Genomic DNA, 19,817 nt, shown 5'->3' with positions numbered 1-19,817 from the left:
TAGTAGTATAGTATTTCATGTTAGATTTCAAAATGTCACATTTTTCTTTTTTTTCCTGTGTTTTTTAAGTACAGTAGTCTCCGGCTAAGAGAACACTTAACAGAATGGTGAAGCAACTCACCAGAATGGGAAACACCAAATTGCTCGGCGACTTGTGTCGGATTCAGGTTTTATTCAAGAGCTCGAACAATTTCCAACTTTTTGTAGCAAGAGAAACAGCGGCATGTTTCGCCGTTTGTTTCATGCCATTTTGCAGCGATGAGGTGCACTCGCAGAAATCAGAATACAAAACGAGGATTTAATAAACCATAAACCAATAAATCAAATCAGTCTGCCTTAAGATACTCTCGCGATGACAAGTCGCTTTTGAAAAGACTGAATAAGCCATTTTAATTTAAGTTTGATGATGATGAGTTATCAGGTTACAAAACAGTACTGTATCCATTGTTAACAAATCGCTAGTGGTGCCAAGAAGTTGTTCTTTTAAGCGAAGTTCCGTTCTTTTAGCCGGAGCATTTACCATGGGTAAAATCAGTTTTACCACAAGGGTGTTCCCTGACGCAAAGTGTTCTCTTAGGAGGTGTTCCTATACGCGGAGACTACTGTATATGGAAAACTACAAAGCTGTATGAAATTGAATATGTTAACGTAACATTATTCAGCAGGTTTCATTCAACTTTATGAAGCAAAATGAGTTAATGCTACAGGGTGTACATTTTGGCCATAGCTGTAGAAGCCCTGTGGCTGCAGTCCAGATGCACAAGTCCTGGGACATCAGGTGATAGAAATGCAAGAGCTCAAAAGTGTGAAACACGAAACTGAATCAAAAGGAAAAAGAGTGAATCGCAAAAGGAGGTACATGATTCTCAGTTTAGCAAAATATCAAAATAGATGAAGTAAGAAAATGAAGACGAGGGGAAATATTTCCAGTGTGTAAATCCAAGAAAGAAGCCAGCAGGTTTGCATTTTAAACTGCCCTGATATTTACGAATGAGATTCGGCCCACCTATTCTCATCCGGTTCCTAGTAGATGAGTTGGGTCTTAAAGGATCCCAGTGATTCAGCAGCAACAACATTAGTCATTAGAGGCGAGGGTATGGAATGGGTAGCCCACTCCACTCTCTTACCAGTCTCTGTGTAAGAAGTGTCTCCTTCCCTCTTCCCTGTGTATCTCCACTTCCAGCTGTGTCCTCTGGTCCCGGTTTCTGTGCTGTGCTTAACGTACTGGTTTGGATTAACCTTGTCAACTTCTTTTAAGAATTTTAAAGACTTCAATCAAGTTCTCCCCTCCTACCCATAACTCTTCTTTGTTCTAAATAGATTCAGTGCTTTAAGCCTATCCTCACAGCTTGTTGCTTTAAGCCCTGTGATTAGTCTGGTTGCTCTTCATTGGACTCTCTCTAGCTGACTCAGAGCGCAGTCTTAACACAACATGGCAAAGGCTCCACCAGTCATTAATATTTCACGCAATCAGTGCAAGGAGGCAGACTGAGGATTGTGATGGCGATCGTTCAAATTCATCCCAAAATAATGTAGCTACTTTCCATTACATTTTAAACAAGTACAACAGCTAATGATATGATAAATCAAAAAGACTATACATATTATGACAGAACAAAACGCCCACAAATTTAATTAAGTTACCAAAAACAATAATTTCATACAGTTTATAAAAGGCGAAAGCCCCGAAAAAAAATATTTACTCAAACTCAAATATAGCTCAAAATAAACACAGAAAATTAAATTAATAAAAACAGAAAAACAGAAGCCCTAAGCATAATCAATTTCTGTAACACAGCAAAAATGCATTCAGATTTAGCTGAGGATTTCTCATGTTGATGTTTAAAAAAAGCAACTGGTCATCCTCAGCAAAACCAGTCCTGAACTACCAACCAAACATTACTGAACAACGATCCTGAACTACCAACCAAACATTACTGAACAACGATCCTGAACTACCAACCAAACATTACTGAACAACGATCCTGAACTACCAACCAAGCATTACTGAACAACGATCCTGAACTACCAACCAAGCATTACTGAACAACGATCCTGAACTACCAACCAAACATTACTGAACAACGATCCTGAACTACCAACCAAGCATTACTGAACAACGATCCTGAACTACCAACCAAGCATTACTGAACAACGATCCTGAACTACCAACCAAGCATTACTGAACAACGATCCTGAACTACCAACCAAGCATTACTGAACAACGATCCTGAACTACCAACCAAGCATTACTGAACAACGATCCTGAACTACCAACCAAACATTACTGAACAACGATCCTGAACTACCAACCAAGCATTACTGAACAACGATCCTGAACTACCAACCAAGCATTACTGAACAACGATCCTGAACTACCAACCAAGCATTACTGAACAACGATCCTGAACTACCAACCAAACATTACTGAACAACGATCCTGAACTACCAACCAAGCATTACTGAACAACGATCCTGAACTACCAACCAAACATTACTGAACAACGATCCTGAACTACCAACCAAGCATTACTGAACAACGATCCTGAACTACCAACCAAGCATTACTGAACAACGATCCTGAACTACCAACCAAGCATTACTGAACAACGATCCTGAACTACCAACCAAACATTACTGAACAACGATCCTGAACTACCAACCAAGCATTACTGAACAACGATCCTGAACTACCAACCAAGCATTACTGAACAACGATCCTGAACTACCAACCAAGCATTACTGAACAACGATCCTGAACTACCAACCAAGCATTACTGAACAACGATCCTGAACTACCAACCAAGCATTACTGAACAACGATCCTGAACTACCAATCCTGAACAACGATCCTGAACTACCAACCAAGCATTACTGAACAACGATCCTGAACTACCAACCAAGCATTACTGAACAACGATCCTGAACTACCAACCAAGCATTACTGAACAACGATCCTGAACTACCAACCAAGCATTACTGAACAACGATCGTGAACTACCAACCAAGCATTACTGAACAACGATCCTGAACTACCAACCAAGCATTACTGAACAACGATCCTGAACTACCAACCAAAGATTACTGAACAACGATCCTGAACTACCAACCAAACATTAATGAACAACGATCCTGAACTACCAACATGTGTGCACAAGGAACAGCAAATAACAAGTTAATTTTTAAAAAGAAGACAACAAACCCACAAAGAGGCCCAGTGCCCCTCCCCTACGTCTTATTCTAGAGTTCGAATAGCTCTCTGTGAAGGAAGAACACACCCGTTCTTTTTTACTGTACATCAGCAGTTAGAAACGACCTCCAAGGAGTGAAGTTCTGTCACACTTTACAATGGTGTAAAATGAGTTAAATGCTTTTCACTCTCAAAGGATATTTTAGGGTTTTCTTTTTCCCCAGAGAATTGTTCATGTTTCTCAACTTCCAATAAATCATGTTATCTTTCAGAGATCGTAAAAAGAAAACCATCTGAAGTGTTTGTTTACTCGAGCTTTTCTCTGTAATATTTGAATGGAATGTTTTTGAAATCATCATTTTTAAAATCCCTTAAGTTCACTTACAGGTAATCTCTTTGTTTCTTAGTGGTACAGACAGACACATACTGTCAGTATATCAAACATTAGTGAAATATGAGGACATTGTGATTACCCAAGGCACTGACGTTCCCTTTATACAGAAAGAAATACATTTATTTAATTAAAAAGGTGTGTGCAAATATTAAGAAAATAAAGCTTCAAATAATATATTGAGACATTAATTAAACGTCTTAAATAAAAAAAAAACTTTCAAAGTTGTAGTAAATACTGATGATTACCATCAAACACACCAAAGCCTTAAATAAATAACCTTACACTGCTAATGACGAATAGAGAGAATGTGTAAACCTTTAAACATTAAACCTTTAGACGATGTCTCTTTACCAATAAAGAAACACAGTGATACCACATCTTTCTGAATTCACTTACCCCCAAACCCAACTGAAAGCATAAAAAAGGCTTTTATTTATTTCCAACTTACAATACGTCCATTCATGTCCTCAGAAGACAGTCGCGCAGAGGTGTGTGAGCCCACCTGCCAATATAAATTATGATGAGCAGGCTACTAAAATAATGACTCAGGCAGAGCCCACATCTCCACCCTGGTTTACAAACAGGTTAGGGAAGACTTTCCAGGGCGTCACTGCCACAGGGCCTGCAATCCCTTTATTATATCAGTGACAGGGTAGGGTTATCTTTACAATAGCTTTGCTGTAGAAGAAAGCTGGTACACAGAACAAAATACTGGTACACTCCCTTCTAAAAGTAAAAGCAGGTGAAATATGCTCAGTATAAGTAACTGGAAAAGTCAAGTAAAGTCATGTGGAAAAAACATCAAAACCTTTATCAGTGAAATTAAAAGCAGGAGTTTTCTCTTAGAAAACATCTGTTTTAACCCCAGGTGGCCATGGTTCTAATTGATTTCTGTAATATCATTCTAAAATTCTACAGACTTAACATTTTACAACTATAGTTTTTTGTATATTATTGTAGTATACAAGAAATGCATGAAATCATAAATATTAGTATAGTAACATGAAATTCTTTAGAAAATCAACAGCAAATCGGTAGGCTAAGCATGGAAAAGCTGACAGTAGTTCCTCAAATGAAGCTGTAATGTTAACGTTCAGTCCTCTAACCTTTTAATGACGTTTGCAATCATTCTCTGTGATTTTTATTCTCATATTTAAGTCTGAGCTGTTCTTCAGTTCTAGTTGCTTGCCATATACAGTATATTTATGATACTTTTCGATATTAATCGTCAAATTCCCCAAAAATATTCTGACTGAAATAAATTTATATATGATAAATGTCGGTAAAACCACTCGCTATTTATTATTTTTTTACCAAAAATAATCATTTAGAAATCCTCTCTAGTTTGTGTAGTTTTTATACTTGCTGTCTGTCCCGTCTCCTTTCTGCTCTGAATGGCTGGGGGCGCTGTCAGTCATCTCAGTGGTCCGTTACATTAGTACTGAAGTTTTACTCTATTCTGACAGACCTTGTTAACTGAAGCAGTGCTAGAATGCTCTCATTTGTATAAGTGACTGTCAATCACCAAGACCTGCACCGACTGTGTACTTTTATTTGCCAGTTACAGTGCCTGTCATTAAAAGCGCCTACTTTTAAATTAGCGGGTTAAGGTGTAGTTAAGCTTTTGCTTTAGGTATACAGTGACAGTTACTAGTTTGATTTGAAAATGGGGCACAAAAGAAAAACACTTAAGAATATTGTGCACAATACCCTCCCTGACCGACGGCTGAAGTCTCCGTGGCAGGGCGAAGCGGCCCGTCTGCCTTGCCTTCCAGTGACTGAGTCCAGCTGTGCTGAAGCAGGAGAGGGGTGGACCTCAGACTCTGAATAATACGTGCAAGTTACTTCTGTTCAACTATCTAATGTTTTGTTCTGTGCATATTATTATAATTTTACTCGTAAATTTATGATATACAAGTCTGTGTAATACACTTTTATATGCTGCATTTTCTACGGTTTATTTGAGACCATTTTTAAATTTGTGTAGGATCTTTATCGTTATAGCTCCGCTGTGACCAAACGTTATTTCAATTAATGTTGGTAACCATGGTTTTGTTGCATGTTGAATATGATAAAGGGGTTTTGTTAAAAGAGCCGTTTTTCAATAGCATGAAAGTCTGTTTTTTAAAAGCATGAATTGAAAAATAAAGATAAAAAAACGGTAAATTCTTTCTAAAATAAACGTCAACATTAATCGTCGATTTGGCAAAAAATTAAAATTGAATAGCAGCAAGCCTATATATAATAGTACTGCATGTATACTATACAAAGAAAATTAGTGAAAATGATTGCAAAACAAAGCACTGTATTACAGACATTTACAAAACCGCATTCCAAAACCAGTTGCTACCGTGCTTTCTCAGTCCCTGAGAAACAGAAATAACGTTTAAATACAACACTACCACAAAATTAAGCACACAAAGACACACTGGCTTTTTTTTTTTTTTAACTGTACAGTAATTATTTTACCGTCAAAATTGTTTTATAGGTCGCACTGGTATAAAAGTCTCTCCCCCCTTTTTTTTAAAACTTCAATTTTAGGAAAACGCCTTTTTTGTGTTTAAAATACTTTTTTTACAATTGATTTTTTTCTTACATGCTCTACACTGATAAATAAAGAAAGATACACAGGTTTAGTTTTGAAAAAACCCTTGTTTGCAACAGTTTATTCCATTAATAATTTTACAGTGTTGTTTTTCATTTTTAATTAAACTGCTAGAAACTATTCCCTTTTTCAAAATTTCTAAAATTTAAAAAAGTAATAATTAACAGAGCATAAAATCAAGTTATACTTCCCACACCACATCTGTATTAGCCTACCGGTATTTTATTTTATCTTATCAAGTGGCGAAACAAGTTCAAGAACATATCTTCTTTGCTTTACTGAACATTTCTTTCCAAACCCATACTTAGGCAATAATTCCAGCTGCATTGGCTTTTACAAATTCGTTGCATTAATTCAAATTTAAAAGAAAAGTATTAAAACAGTGCTGCTGCATCAATTGAAAAAGCAAAAAAAAAAAAAAAAAAAAAACACCACCAAAAAAACAATAAACTAAACAGTGCCTCATCTAATAACCAGTAAACAAAACATCTTAATGTTGCATACGGTGCAGTACAATTGCATTACATTTCCAGCTGTACAAATACATTCATTTTGTGTTGTTAATCAGAACCATAACTACAGTACACACATACAAGTGTTCCACGGCGTTGCACTGACATGTAGAACAAGTTACAGTATGTATCAGTCATTCAAAGTACTGTAGTCCATTCAAACAAAATGTTTTCTACATTGGGCCATAAACACGTTCCTCCTCTTATCAGCTCGTTTTTCTTCGCCATGTTTAAGTTTGTCTTTGTTTCGTCTACAGTCACGTACTGTACAGCATTGTGATTGCCATGCATTTCGGCAATTTCAAACCTTTTGAGTAGCATTTTCGTTTTTTGTCCGACTGTCCTACTTTATCCAGTTTAAGAGTCACCTGCATAATTAGAGCATTCCAATTACAACGAACAGAAGAATTGATAAGTTTACTCCGTTTTCTAACCAATAGCTGTTTGCTACGGATCCCAGGGGCGGGTTCAGTGTTGATAAACCAATGGCTTGGGAGGGTGGGAATAAAGAGAGACTGACAGCTATTGTGTTAACAGTGAAGCAGTATAGCTGTGACGTGTTCATATTCCTAAGAGTGATAACTTTAACCACCATTTTCTTTTCTCGTACTAAACTTATTTTTCTGTTTTTTGAAAATGGTTTTATTTGTGGCAGATAATTTTAATTCATTGTGTTTTTTTGTTATGTACAGTGCTTTGTGATACTTCGGTATGAAAAGCGCTATATAAATGTAATAAATAAATAAATAAATAAATAAATAAATAAATAAAATTAATTAATATATATATATATATATATATATATATATATATATATATATATATATATATATATATATATATATATATATATATATATGGTGTGAAAAAATGCTGTAAAGTAAGAATGCCTTCAGAAATAGACATGTTAATAGATTCTATTTATCAATTAACTAAATGCAAAGTGAGTGAACAGAAGAAAAATCTGAATCAAATCCATATTTGGTGTGACCACCCTTTGCCTTCAAAACAGCATCAATTCTTCTAGGTACACTTGCACAAAGTCAGGGATTTTGTAGGCATATAGTCAGGTGTATGATTAAACAATTATACCAAACAGGTGCTAATGATCATCAATTCAATATGTAGGTTGAAACACAATCATTAACTGAAACAGAAACAGCTGTGTAGGAGGAATAAAACTGGGTGAGGAACAGCCAAACTCAGCTAACAAGGTGAGGTTGCTGAAGACAGTTTACTGTCAAAAGTCATACACCATGGCAAGACTGAGCACAGCAAAAAGACACAAGGTATTTATACTGCATCAGCAAGGTCTCTCCCAGGCAGAAATATCAAGGCAGACAGGGGTTTCCAGATGTGCTGTCCAAGCTCTTTTGAAGAAGCACAAAGAAACGGGCAACGTTGAGGACCGTAGACGCAGTGGTCGGCCAAGGAAACTTACTGCAGCAGATGAAAGACACATCATGCTTCCCTTCGCAATCGGAAGATGTCCAGCAGTGCCATCAGCTCAGAATTGGCAGAAAACAGTGGGACCCTGGTACACCCATCTACTGTCCGGAGAAGTCTGGTCAGAAGTGGCCTTCATGGAAGACTTGCGGCCAAAAAGCCATACCTCCGACGTAGAAACAAGGCCAAGCGACTCAACTATGCACGAAAACACAGGAACTGGGGTGCAGAAAAATGGCAGCAGGTGCTCTGGACTGATGAGTCAAAATTTGAAATATTTGGCTGTAGCAGAAGGCAGTTTGTTCGCCGAAGGGCTGGTGAGCGGTACACGAATGAGTGTCTGCAGGCAACAGTGAAGCATGGTGGAGGTTCCTTGCAAGTTTGGTGCTGCATTTCTGCAAATGGAGTTGGGGATTTGGTCAGAATTAATGGTCTCCTCAATGCTGAGAAGTACAGGCAGATACTTATCCATCATGCAATACCATCAGGGAGGCATCTGATTGGCCCCAAATTTATTCTGCAGCATGACAACGACCCCAAACATACAGTGAAAGTCATTAAGAACTATCTTCAGCGTAAAGAAGAACAAGGAGTCCTGGAAGTGATGGTATGGCCCCCACAGAGCCCTGATCTCAACATCATCGAGTCTGTCTGGGATTACATGAAGAGAGAAGCAACTGAGGCTGCCTAAATCCACAGAAGAACTGTGGTTAGTTCTCCAAGATGTTTGGGCCAACCTACCTGCCGAGTTCCTTCAAAAACTGTGTGCAAGTGTACCTAGAAGAATTGATGCTGTTTTGAAGGCAAAGGGTGGTCACACCAAATATTGATTTGATGTAGATTTTTCTTCTGTTCACTCACTTTGCATTTTGTTAATTGATAAATATAAACTATTAACATGTCTATTTTTGAAAGCATTCTTACTTTACAGCATTTTTTCACACCTGCCTAAAACTTTTTCACAGTACTGTGTATATATATATATATATATATATATATATATATATATATATATATATATATATATATATACACACAGTGCCTTGCATAAGTATTCACCCCCCTTGGACTTTTCCACATTTTGTAGTGTTACAACCTGGAATTAAAATGGATTTAATTGGGATTTTTACCATTTGATTTACACAACATACTTGACACTTTGAAGGTGCAAAATATTTTTTATTGTGACACAAAAGTTAATTAAACAAAAAAAAAAGACATTTGTTGGTTGGATAAGTATTCATCCCCGAGTCAATACTTGGTAGAAGCACCTTTGGCAGCAATTACAGCTGTGAGTCTTTTTGGGTAAGTCTCTACCAGCTTTGCACATCTGGATCCTGCAATTTTTGCCCATTCTTCTTGGCAAAATTGCTCAAGCTCTGTCAAGTTGGATGGGGACCGTTGGTGAACAGCAATTTTCAAGTCTTGCCACAGATTCTCAATCGGATTGAGGTCTGGGCTTTGACTGGACCATTCTAAGACATTCAGGTTCTTGTTTTTAAACCACTCCAGTGTAGCTTTGGCTGTGTGTTTAGGATCATTGTCCTGCTGGAAGGTGAACCTCCGCCCCAGTCCCAGGTCTCTTGCAGACTGACCAGTTTCCCAGTCCCTGCCGATGAAAAGCATCCCCATAACATGATGCTGCCACCACCATGCTTCAACGTGGGGATGGTGTTCTCAGGGTGATGAGCAGTGTTGGCTTTGCGGCACACATAGCGTTTTGCGCTAAGGCCAAAAACCTCTCCAAATGTTTGCTGTGTCTTCCACATGCCTTTTGGCAAAATCCAAACGGGATTTGATATGGGTTTTTTTCAGCAATGGCTTTCTTCTCACCACTCTTCCATAAAGCCCAGCTTTGTGGAGCGTCCGGGTTATACTTGTCCCATGGACGGTTTCTCCCATCTCAGCTGTGGATCTCTCCAGCTCCTTCAGAGTTACCATTGGCCTTTTGGTTGCTTCTCTGACTAATGCCCTCCTTACCTGGTCACTGAGTTTTGGTGGACGGCCTTCTCTAGGCAGAGTCACGGTTGTGCCATATTCTTTCCATTTTTTAATAATGGATTTAACGGTGCTCCGGGGGATGTTCAAAGTTTGGGATATTTTTTTATAACCCAGCCCTGATTGGTGCTTCTCCAGGACTTTATCCTGGACTTGTTTTGATAGCTCCTTGGTCTTCATGATGCTGTTTGTTTAGATATGCTCTCTAACAAACTCTGGGACCTTCCAGAAACAGGTGTATTTAATCTGAGATCATGTGACACTTTAATTGCACACAGGTGGACTCCATTCAACTAATTATGTGACTTCTGAAGGCAATCGGTTGCACCAGAGCTTATTTAGGGGTGTCACAGCAAAGGGGGTGAATACTTATGCAATCAAGACTTTTCAGTTTTTTATTTGTAAATAATTTTGAAAAATATGTAGATTTTTTTTCCCACTTCGACATTATGGACTATTTTGTGTAGATCAGTGACAAAAAATCCATTTTAATTCCAGGTTGTAACACTACAAAATGTGGAAAAGTCCAAGGGGGGTGAATACTTATGCAAGGCACTGTATATATATATTATTAAACATCAGGTAATCAAAGACACTACAAAATGATATTGCAGAAGTCTACTGGAGGTCATAAGTAGTACTGTATTTCATGTTAGATTTCAAAATGTCACATTTTTCAAGTCTTGTCAGTTTTTCATTAAGTATATGGAAAAATACAAAGCGGTATGTAATTCAATGTTAACGTAACATTATTCAGCAGGTTTCATTCGACGCTGTGAAGCAGAATGAGTAATTCTATAGGGTGATGAAAACCTTGTTTTTAACCGTTGTTAATGTAATATTTCAGTGACTGTCGACAGATTAGAAATGACAGACCGAGAAAAAAACTCTTTGAAATGCTGGTCAGGCTTTAAGCGTTTTCCTCCCCATGTTAGAATGTCTAATTGTGTTCCTTCCCATCAGAAATTCTCCATAATAGCTCAGGAGAACAGTGGCCATCCTCTGATACCATGACCACTACCGGCGCTGGAAGACAAAAGCCAGCCCTGCAGGGGTCTGCTTGAGCTCACAGGGCCCCTGGCCAGTAGGGTTCACTGTATCACTCATTTTGTACACAAGATACTCGTGCCTTCACCAGGCAAGCCACTCAGAGACCATCTCGAATATCTTATACAGATGTAGAATATTCAGGTGAGCAGTTCTGTAGATGTACTATAGGTAATTGTTTATCTTTAAAGCAACAGGTTTATTTTCCCATTTGCTATGGTTTTATACTTCTCTGAAAATGTGCCTTTAAATGCAAAAATAGGTCACTATACTATCAATACCTTGTGCTAAAAACTATCCATATAATAAAGTATGTGAAAAATCATTAAAGACACAATACAGCATGAAGACTTATATAAAGTAACTGCTTTACAGTAATAGTCAATAGTTGGCTCCCTCTGTTACTTTCAAAGTTCCCTTTCAAGTACAAAAAGTAACCATTACCATATGGGTAAATGTACCAAAGCTGTCGCAAGGGCAATATTGCAGAACGACGGGAATGCTACAAGGCTAAGCCGAGAGGCTGCCTTGTGTGTTACCATACGGAACCCCAGAAACAAGCAGCTAGGGCTAAAAAACTGAAGGAGAACTGACCTCTATGCAAGTGTTGTAAGGGTCTACTGAGAAGCTGCCCTTAACACTCCAGTTCCAAAATCAGGGTTTGTGGATCCACGACATTAAGTCTGTAGAACCTAATAAAGGTATGGGGAGTAGCCCACACCACTGCATTGCAAATGAGCTTTTCTGAAGGGGCAAGTTGGCAAGTTCATATGCAGTCCTATGAAGGAGAACCAGAGGGGACAGTGGGTTGATTCCTGGGTGGCAAAGAGATCTATCTCTGCTCTCCCAAACCTCTCTTAAATGAGGCTCACCACCTCAGGGTGAAGTCTCCACTCTGAGGTGCTGGTGACTCTCCTTGAGAGAAGATCCACCACCCAGTTTGTCACCCCAGGCAGATATACCACTTTTGTGTTGTCTGTACGGACAAGCACATGTCTCCCCCGAACCAAAAAATTATGCAAAGCCAGGTAAACTGGCTGTAGCTCCAAAACATTGATGTGGATACCCTGCCAAGGGGGTTCCACACACCTTGCTCACCCTTGCCACTCCACACAGTGACCCAGCCCAGGCTGGACATGTCCGTGGCAACGACCTCCCTTATGGTGACACTGCCCAGCGCTATGTCGAGGCGTAGATGGACAGGCTGTTTCCACCAAGAGAGTGCCTTTAGACAGTGATGAGGCACTGTCAATAGGTGGTCGCGGTTCAACACGGGCTGAAAAACCCTGCTGTTGAACCAGGCCTGCAGAGGGCGCATGCGCAGGGGACCCAATGGAAGTGTCCGGGAAGCTGCTGCCATCAAGCCCAGAAGTTTCTGGAACGTTACTACCGTGAGCGCTCTGTTGAGCTGAAAGAGCTCCAAACAGGCGGCTATTCTCTGCACGACAGAGTGGACAGCGTCGCCCTAGAGTCCAAGCACAGTATAAGAAGGCGTGGGCTGGCTCTTCACATGATTCACCGTAAGGCCCAACAGTTGAAGGTGGCCGGTGACAAGTTCCGTGTGGGCCTCTGTCTGTGCTGGAGACTGCGCACAAATGAGCCAAGTACCTGGAGTAGAACTGTGACAAACCCAGGGTGAGCTTGCCACATGCAGGCCCGTCTTCACTTGTCTTTTGTGTAAAAGGAACAGTACTCCACACAAGCACAGGTAGGTTTTAAACAGGGCAGGCCTATATGTTTAGTTTAAACTTCAAAAACAAAAATAAACCCAACTGCTTCCAGGAGTGCTAACTAAACTGTTGCAAGCTATACCGGACAGCTAAGCTGTTTCCCGGTCAAAAAACCCCCACTTTTACTGTTTAGTGGATCACAAACACTGTACCTTTCATCTCTGGTTCCAGCTCCCTGGTAGTCTCTCTCTTAATGGAGCCCTGAGCCCTTTATATGATGTGGCTGCTCCCAATTATCACCAATGATTCTATTTGAAGTAGCCACATTCTCACATGTTTTTGGCAGGGACAGAAATTAACCCCATCCCTGCCAACCACCACCAAATCACACAAAATGTCAATACTATTTACAGGCAGAGCTCTGCCACAAGAATCGTTCCTCCAACTGGAGGGGGTGTATCAGCACCTCGTCCACCACGGGACCAAAGTTATGCTCCGGTGTAATAGGGGCATCCAATAGTGGCGGTCCAAATAACTTAGAAGTATCCTTAATAAAACCTTTAATTGCTTCCCATAAGATACGAGGAGAATTTACCATGTGTCTCGATTCAGAATGTCAGAAAATACGAATCTGAAAAAGTTAGCATTATGGTCTGAAAGGGACAGCGGGAAAATGTTGACGTTATGCACCTCAGAAAAGAGAGATTTCGATGCGAAAATGCTGAGGGTTTAACTACACGCCAAACATCATGTACACCATAGTCAGACGCAAGTCGCTGCAAGGTAGAAGATGCCAGAATCTGTGTACTCCCCTGTTGCAGACACGATCTGTCAAGAGCCGAGTTCACCACAGCATTCATGTCAGCACCAATAATTAAACTAAAGTCAGACAAATCTAACAATAATTTGGTCAATGAGTTAAATAATTCTGGATCAAACGTCGTCGGGGCGTAAACTGAAACAAAGTATTTTACGCGAGATGCTGGTTTTTAGATGTGCTACCCTCCCTTCTCAGTTCCCTCCATGCCCAAAACAGTGATCTGAAAACTGCGGCGTAATAAAATCAGTGAGCCCTTTGTTTTGTTGTCTGCAGAGGAGGCAGCTGCCACATAAATATATTTGTTGCCATACATGTTATAATGTATGCAGTCCATTCCCCTTGGTGGGGGCAGGTACCAAACTGCCACTATCGGGAGGGTGGCAGTATAACAAAGGCCATTACAAACTAATAAAATACAAAAACTGCACACAAAACCTTTTATTATAATAAGTAATAAGCATAATAAATAAGGACCAGGACCGGAGACACCTTTGGAAACTAAATGGACATAGATTTAGGACAGAGAGTGGAGGGGTTATGGAATGAGTTACCTAGTCCTGTTGTTGATGCTGAATCACTGGGATCCTTTAAGACCAAAGTTTTGCTTCCACTCAGCTACTAGAAACAGGATGAGCATAACTGGGCCAAATGCCCTCCTCTCATTTGTAACTCTTATTTCTCACTGTAACAATGCCACTACTGTGCTCTGTACAGCAAGCCACACAGAGATTAAAGGGCTATGCAGGTATTTTCTGAATTTTAATTGATTATGAGCATCTCACTAGCGGTAATGTGAGAAAGACCGCCATGCATTGATATTTGCTCAGCTAAGTGCTGTGGAAGTTGGCGATCAAAAAGGGTTACGGTACAACAGGGGAAGAATGCATTGGTTATATTGATGCACATGGTTTTAGAAGGAATACAGTATCTGACAGAATGTGAGGGTTACAGTTTGCTGTACATGGTATTTCTGGCAGTTCTCCTGAGGAGCCCCTTAGCAGTGCTTACCTGAGGCGTGGGCGGCTCCACTTTGCGCTTCTTCTTCTGGCTCTGTTTGTTACTCCGCGGGTAAACGATCAGGGTCTCTCTCCACCTGCCATATAAAGAGTGGAGAATTCAGGAGGTGGTCGTGGAAACAAGAACCAGGAACTCGCATCTGAACAGACTTCAACACAAAACTATTGTCAAAGCTTTTTCTACACCAAAAATTGCACCATATTTTGTAATAATAGAACAAGCAAAAAAGAAAGAATGTAGGACACTGGTACTCAGGATCACGTAAATGAAGTCTTAATCGCCTGAAGTTGTGTTTCTGGTAAACATTACAGGGGCTTTACAATGATGTAACAAGTTTATTTTTCTTTTAGAAAAAAATAGCCTTATTTGCATATCTTTAGCTGTTATTGTTTTTAAAAAAATATTTTGAATTATTAGTGCAGTCTACAACATTATGTTTATGTCCAGGAACACAGACTTTAATTAACTCACTGTGAGAATGGAGTCCAAGCTGAACTTTCTGTTCAGAACTGTTCTAGGTCACCCTTGAAATCTTCAATACACACTTCTGTGGAACAAGACTGCTATTTCACTAAGCAGTACTAAGTGGTCACAATAGAAGATAAAAGTGATGCATTGATTATATGTAAAAGGTAAACTAAATACCAGATACTCGGGTTCCTACTTTCAGAACACGAGAACATTCATATAATTTTGTCATTATTCAACAGCTATAGCAAAAAATATCTAAGGCCTTAAAACGACCCTGTTAAAAACGTCCAAACATAAGGGCACACATGCAACTGTCTGCTGTCTAATGAAATCTTAAAAATGGTCAGATCTCACCTAAATCAACAACGTCTGCCAGAAATGAATCCTGCCTCGGCCACTACTGTCTCTGATGGGAGCCCTTGTCTTGGACTGTGCTGGGATCCCCTACGACACTATAACACTTTCTAACTAATGATATTAGATAAACTGCATCACCAGTGACAGCAATCCCTATTATAGAGTGTCCACACAGCCGGTGGGAAAGGTCGTTTGCAATACAGCGTTACTGGATTAGCAAAAGGCTGCAGCTTACAGGATTAAAATACATTGAGGTGGGTCTGTAGAGGAATTATGTTTGGACCTTATTTAAACTGGTCCAGAAGTAAGATCTGATAGTGAAATGGTGTTCTAATCTCTCAGGTGTTAGCACACAGGAGGGGGACACTGCATCCGTTTTGCTCAGGCTGTTTTCACAGGTTTTCTGGTGGGTTTGTTTCTATGAAAGCAAGTAAGGCTATGAGGCTCTGCATACCTTGTTGGATCTGAACATTTGTAAATGGCTTCAAAATGGAGGAATGAAGCACAGCTACAGATTTTATACCAAACCACTCTCCCCGCAACCATTACTAAATAGAGCATTTTTATACCACACATGTGGCTACATTTCCAGGAGTTATTTTCATGTTATGTCATTAAACGTTAGTGACCAGATCTTTTTATTTTGTATTTTGACAAACTGCAACGTAAATACCACTTGTTAAGCATACAAAATATTTTAAGATGGAAGTAAACTTTGATCTAAATTTTTACTAAGATGAGGGTATTTTAATAGAGGATTTTCAAAAAGACTTTACAAAACTCCAGGTGCAAAGAATACACTTGTCTCCACCGAGCTCATCTGTATGAAGCGACGAGCTCCGCACTTAATCCCAAACCATAAAAACATTTAGATGACTTCTAGTCTAAACGTTTGTGTGAATTTAACTTAAGTTTTTTAGTATTTCTAAATGACGCCAAATTCAATCCAGACAGGTCCTTGTGAAACGGATTTCAGAATCGTGCAGACTGTAACATGAAGAAATGATATGCATGAGAAATCTGAGGACTCTTGACATGACTGACACCAACTGTTTTGGCTACGCAGTGGGCCTGGAAGTAACCACAAAGCCGCACTGCGTAGTACTCTGTGTGAGGGTTCGCCAAGTTATTTTCTGCCAGAACTTCCAGTCCTCGATTCAAACAATAACCAGCTGGAATAAAATAAATAAATAAATAAATAAAACTTATTTCCAAGGGAAAAAAGTAGACTTCATTTGGAATTCATCTGGGACAAATTAGGAAGCTGTCTCCAGGACACAGAGAAGCACAATAAACAAGCCTGTTAAAAATAAACAGCTTGTATTCATTGTAATTATTGCAGCCTCTTCAGAGCCTTGGTCTTGTCTTTCAGACAAGCATCATTCTACTCTCAGGTAACACTTTGCATCACAATAATATATTTTGCCTCTGGGCACTACTCAAGGCAATGCCTAGTACATTTGGAAGCAGATGTGATATAATGTATTCTCATATCTACAGCAAGCAAATTATACTTGAGAGTAATTTTACTGCACACCTGAGTTTCCCTGGATTTTTTCCACAGACTAATTGATACAGGTATTAGGTTTCAGAAAATATATAAAAGAAGCAGGAGGTTTACATTAGGTGTTTAACACAAAAGGACTTGTGATTAAAGTGGTTTGCTAGGTTTGGCATTAGAAAAGCTGGCATCAAGACTATGAAAACCACCACCAGTTAACACCTTCCTTGCTTTGCCAGGTATGAGACCATTTATTTTAAATATCAGTTCAACAATCGTAACTGATGCAACCTTACTAGTGATGACTGCTGGTACACTGACAGGGTTGTCAGTAAGGCCTGCCCATGAATATCTAATGAAAGACCAAGTCTCAACATTCCCATGAACTATAAAGCAAGTGTAGAGTCTGAGGACTGCCACTGTATTTTCTTCCGGTGTAACCATATGACTGTGGTCTTTTTTAATGAACCTATCACCTTAATAAAGCAGGAAAGCACAAGAGGGTATGGGTTATCGTGGATATTGTCAGCAGTGACAATATCCACGATAGCCCTCTCGTGCCTTATTGCTTTTATAAAACAGATTTACCAACTTTTTATAAACACAGAAAAGAGAAATCGCTACAGTTTCTGAATATTTATTAACACATTTTAAGTGTAACCTTCCGCAATAGAAAATAGTTCCTATGAACTTTTAATATTCACAATATTTTCTCTTTTGTTGTTTGAGTTTAAACTTTTTAAACAAGGGCTTTTAAATAACAAAACAAAAATCCTTCCTTAAATGTGTTTCGGTTCATTTTTTCTGACTTTAAATAACTTTTTATAAGAGCAAAATCCTTTGTTGGGGAGAGGGGAGTTAGGCGAGTGTTTTTGACCTTTGAGTTTTGTTTGATAGCTGTAGTGAAGGCGAATGCCCAGCTTACTAAAGTATACTGTTTTGTATAAACTGTTTATTTTGGCCCTTGTGTCCATTTTGTTTGTTCCTGTTTTTGTTGTGAATTAAATGTGTGCAACAGCGCTTCACTGTCTCCGAGTCTCTATACAGGGCTTCACTGCAGCTTCTGTCTCGGCGTCTATACAGCGCTTCACTGCAGCATCTGTCTCTGAGTCTCTATACAGCGCTTCACTGCAGCTTCTGTCTGAGTCTCTATAAAGAACGTCCTGCTCCAGGAACCTACTAATCTATGCAAACCCTCTTGACACTGTTTGGGATCAACATCCCCTAAACTAACATACTTCTGGGCTCCCGGAGTCCCGGTCTCCTCACAGCGACTCCTGCCTCTTTAAATGGGCAATGCCTTTGTGAGTACCGTCTTGCAGTGAAAGGGTTTTGTGTAGTTAATCCTACAGAGCGGACGCTCACCTCCTTGATATCAACAAAGCGCCCCTCTGTGTAGCATGGCGGCGCAGTTGCCTCGAGCTACACACACGCTCCCCAGCCAATCAGGCCTCCCGATCAACTCAATACTGGGCGAGCCTACCTGCTCAATTACTTCCTTAGCAACGCATCTCCTGTTGTGCGTCCCAGCTGCTTCCATAAAGGCACACATGCACTCAAGAACCAGCTACAGGGTCTCCCTGTCACACTGCCGATAACATCTTCGGCCGTGACGCTATCCTGTCACACAGTGGCAGTATCATTAAAAAAGCATCCTATATGTAAGGGCAAATGTTTTGTGAAAAAAGTCATCTGAGGTAGAATTGTAATACTTGATACAATATTTCATAAGGCATCCTGGAAATTCTGTTCTGGAAAGGAATCTGGAAAAACTGTTTCACAGATTTCCAAGAGTGTGTCTGTGGCAGAAATACTGGCAGGGAAGGAGTTAAATTCTCCTCCCTGCCCAGATTGATTGCTTCAGGTGGGAGCAATCAGTCAATTAATGATTCAATTATCATCCAGCCACCTGTCATAAAAGGAGGCCTCAGCCTCCCATTTGGGGGGAGAGAGTTCTAGAAGAAAAGTGTTTTTGTGTGTGCTGTGTTTTTTGACCAGTGAAGGCAACGCCCAGCCTGGAAACTTTATTTGTAAGTTTTGTTTTGTGTTCATTTTGTGTTGGAAACCTTTTTGTTTGGCCCTTGTGCCTATTTATTTGATTATTTTTGTTTATTAAAAAGCTTTATTTTGAACTTAAAACTCAACCTCTGCCAATCCTGTCACAGTGTCACTCTGTCAAAAGGGCTTTAAGTGGGATTGTAGCAGGATAGCGTCAAGAATGAGACAGAGGCTAGATACTGCAGTTAAAGCACGCCTGTGCACATTTATTTACACAAACAAAGAAAAAGGCACAAGGGACAAAACAAAACAAACACTTTATATAAACACTCTCCTCAACACCAACCCCAAACAAAGGATTTATCATTCCTTATATACCATTTGGCTGTAGCCTAGTTAACCATCAATTTCTCTCTCTCTCTCTCTCTCTCTCTCTCTCTCTCTCTCTCTCTCTCTCTCTCTCTCTCTCTCTCTCTCTCTCTCTCTCTCTCTCTCTCTCTCGAGGTTGTGGCCACACTATTCCATTACATTGTAGCAGAGATTAAAACAACTTCCTAGTTTTACTTTTCCCAGTTGGCCTGGCTCCAGAGCTGATGGAGACCCCCTGCTCCAGCTCCAGAGTGGCACCAGAGCTGATGGAGCCCCTAAACCTCTAATCAGTAATGTATGGGGGGTTATGAGAGCAGTGCACACTTTTTGATAAAACAAAATGACATTTTTATATAGCTTGAAGTATTCCCATGCTTCCCAGCTAGCCACCAGAGATGTCATTTTTTGTCACAGTTCATGAT

At 39.7% G+C, this 19,817-nt stretch overlaps 1 protein-coding gene across 7 annotated transcripts in view; it reads right to left on the bottom strand.

The window, feature by feature from the left end:
- Positions 1 to 19,817, bottom strand: part of LOC117431656 (myosin phosphatase Rho-interacting protein) — a 245,746-nt gene that overhangs the window by 93,995 nt on the left and 131,934 nt on the right. For 6 of the 7 annotated variants that reach the window (XM_058995983.1, XM_034052858.3, XM_058995984.1 and 3 more), the window contains exon 5: positions 14,691 to 14,775. In XM_058995983.1, coding sequence (XP_058851966.1) covers positions 14,691 to 14,775 — 85 coding nt within the window. Of the gene's footprint in view, positions 1 to 4,032; positions 4,081 to 14,690; positions 14,776 to 19,817 lie in introns of those variants that run through there. The other variant, XM_058995986.1, reaches the window with a different exon arrangement.

This window comes from Acipenser ruthenus, chromosome 22, assembly GCF_902713425.1.
Source record: "Acipenser ruthenus chromosome 22, fAciRut3.2 maternal haplotype, whole genome shotgun sequence".
NCBI lineage: Eukaryota > Metazoa > Chordata > Actinopteri > Acipenseriformes > Acipenseridae > Acipenser > Acipenser ruthenus.
The sequence above is the reverse complement of the archived record's forward strand: the minus strand, read 5'-3'. Positions and strand labels throughout refer to the sequence as shown.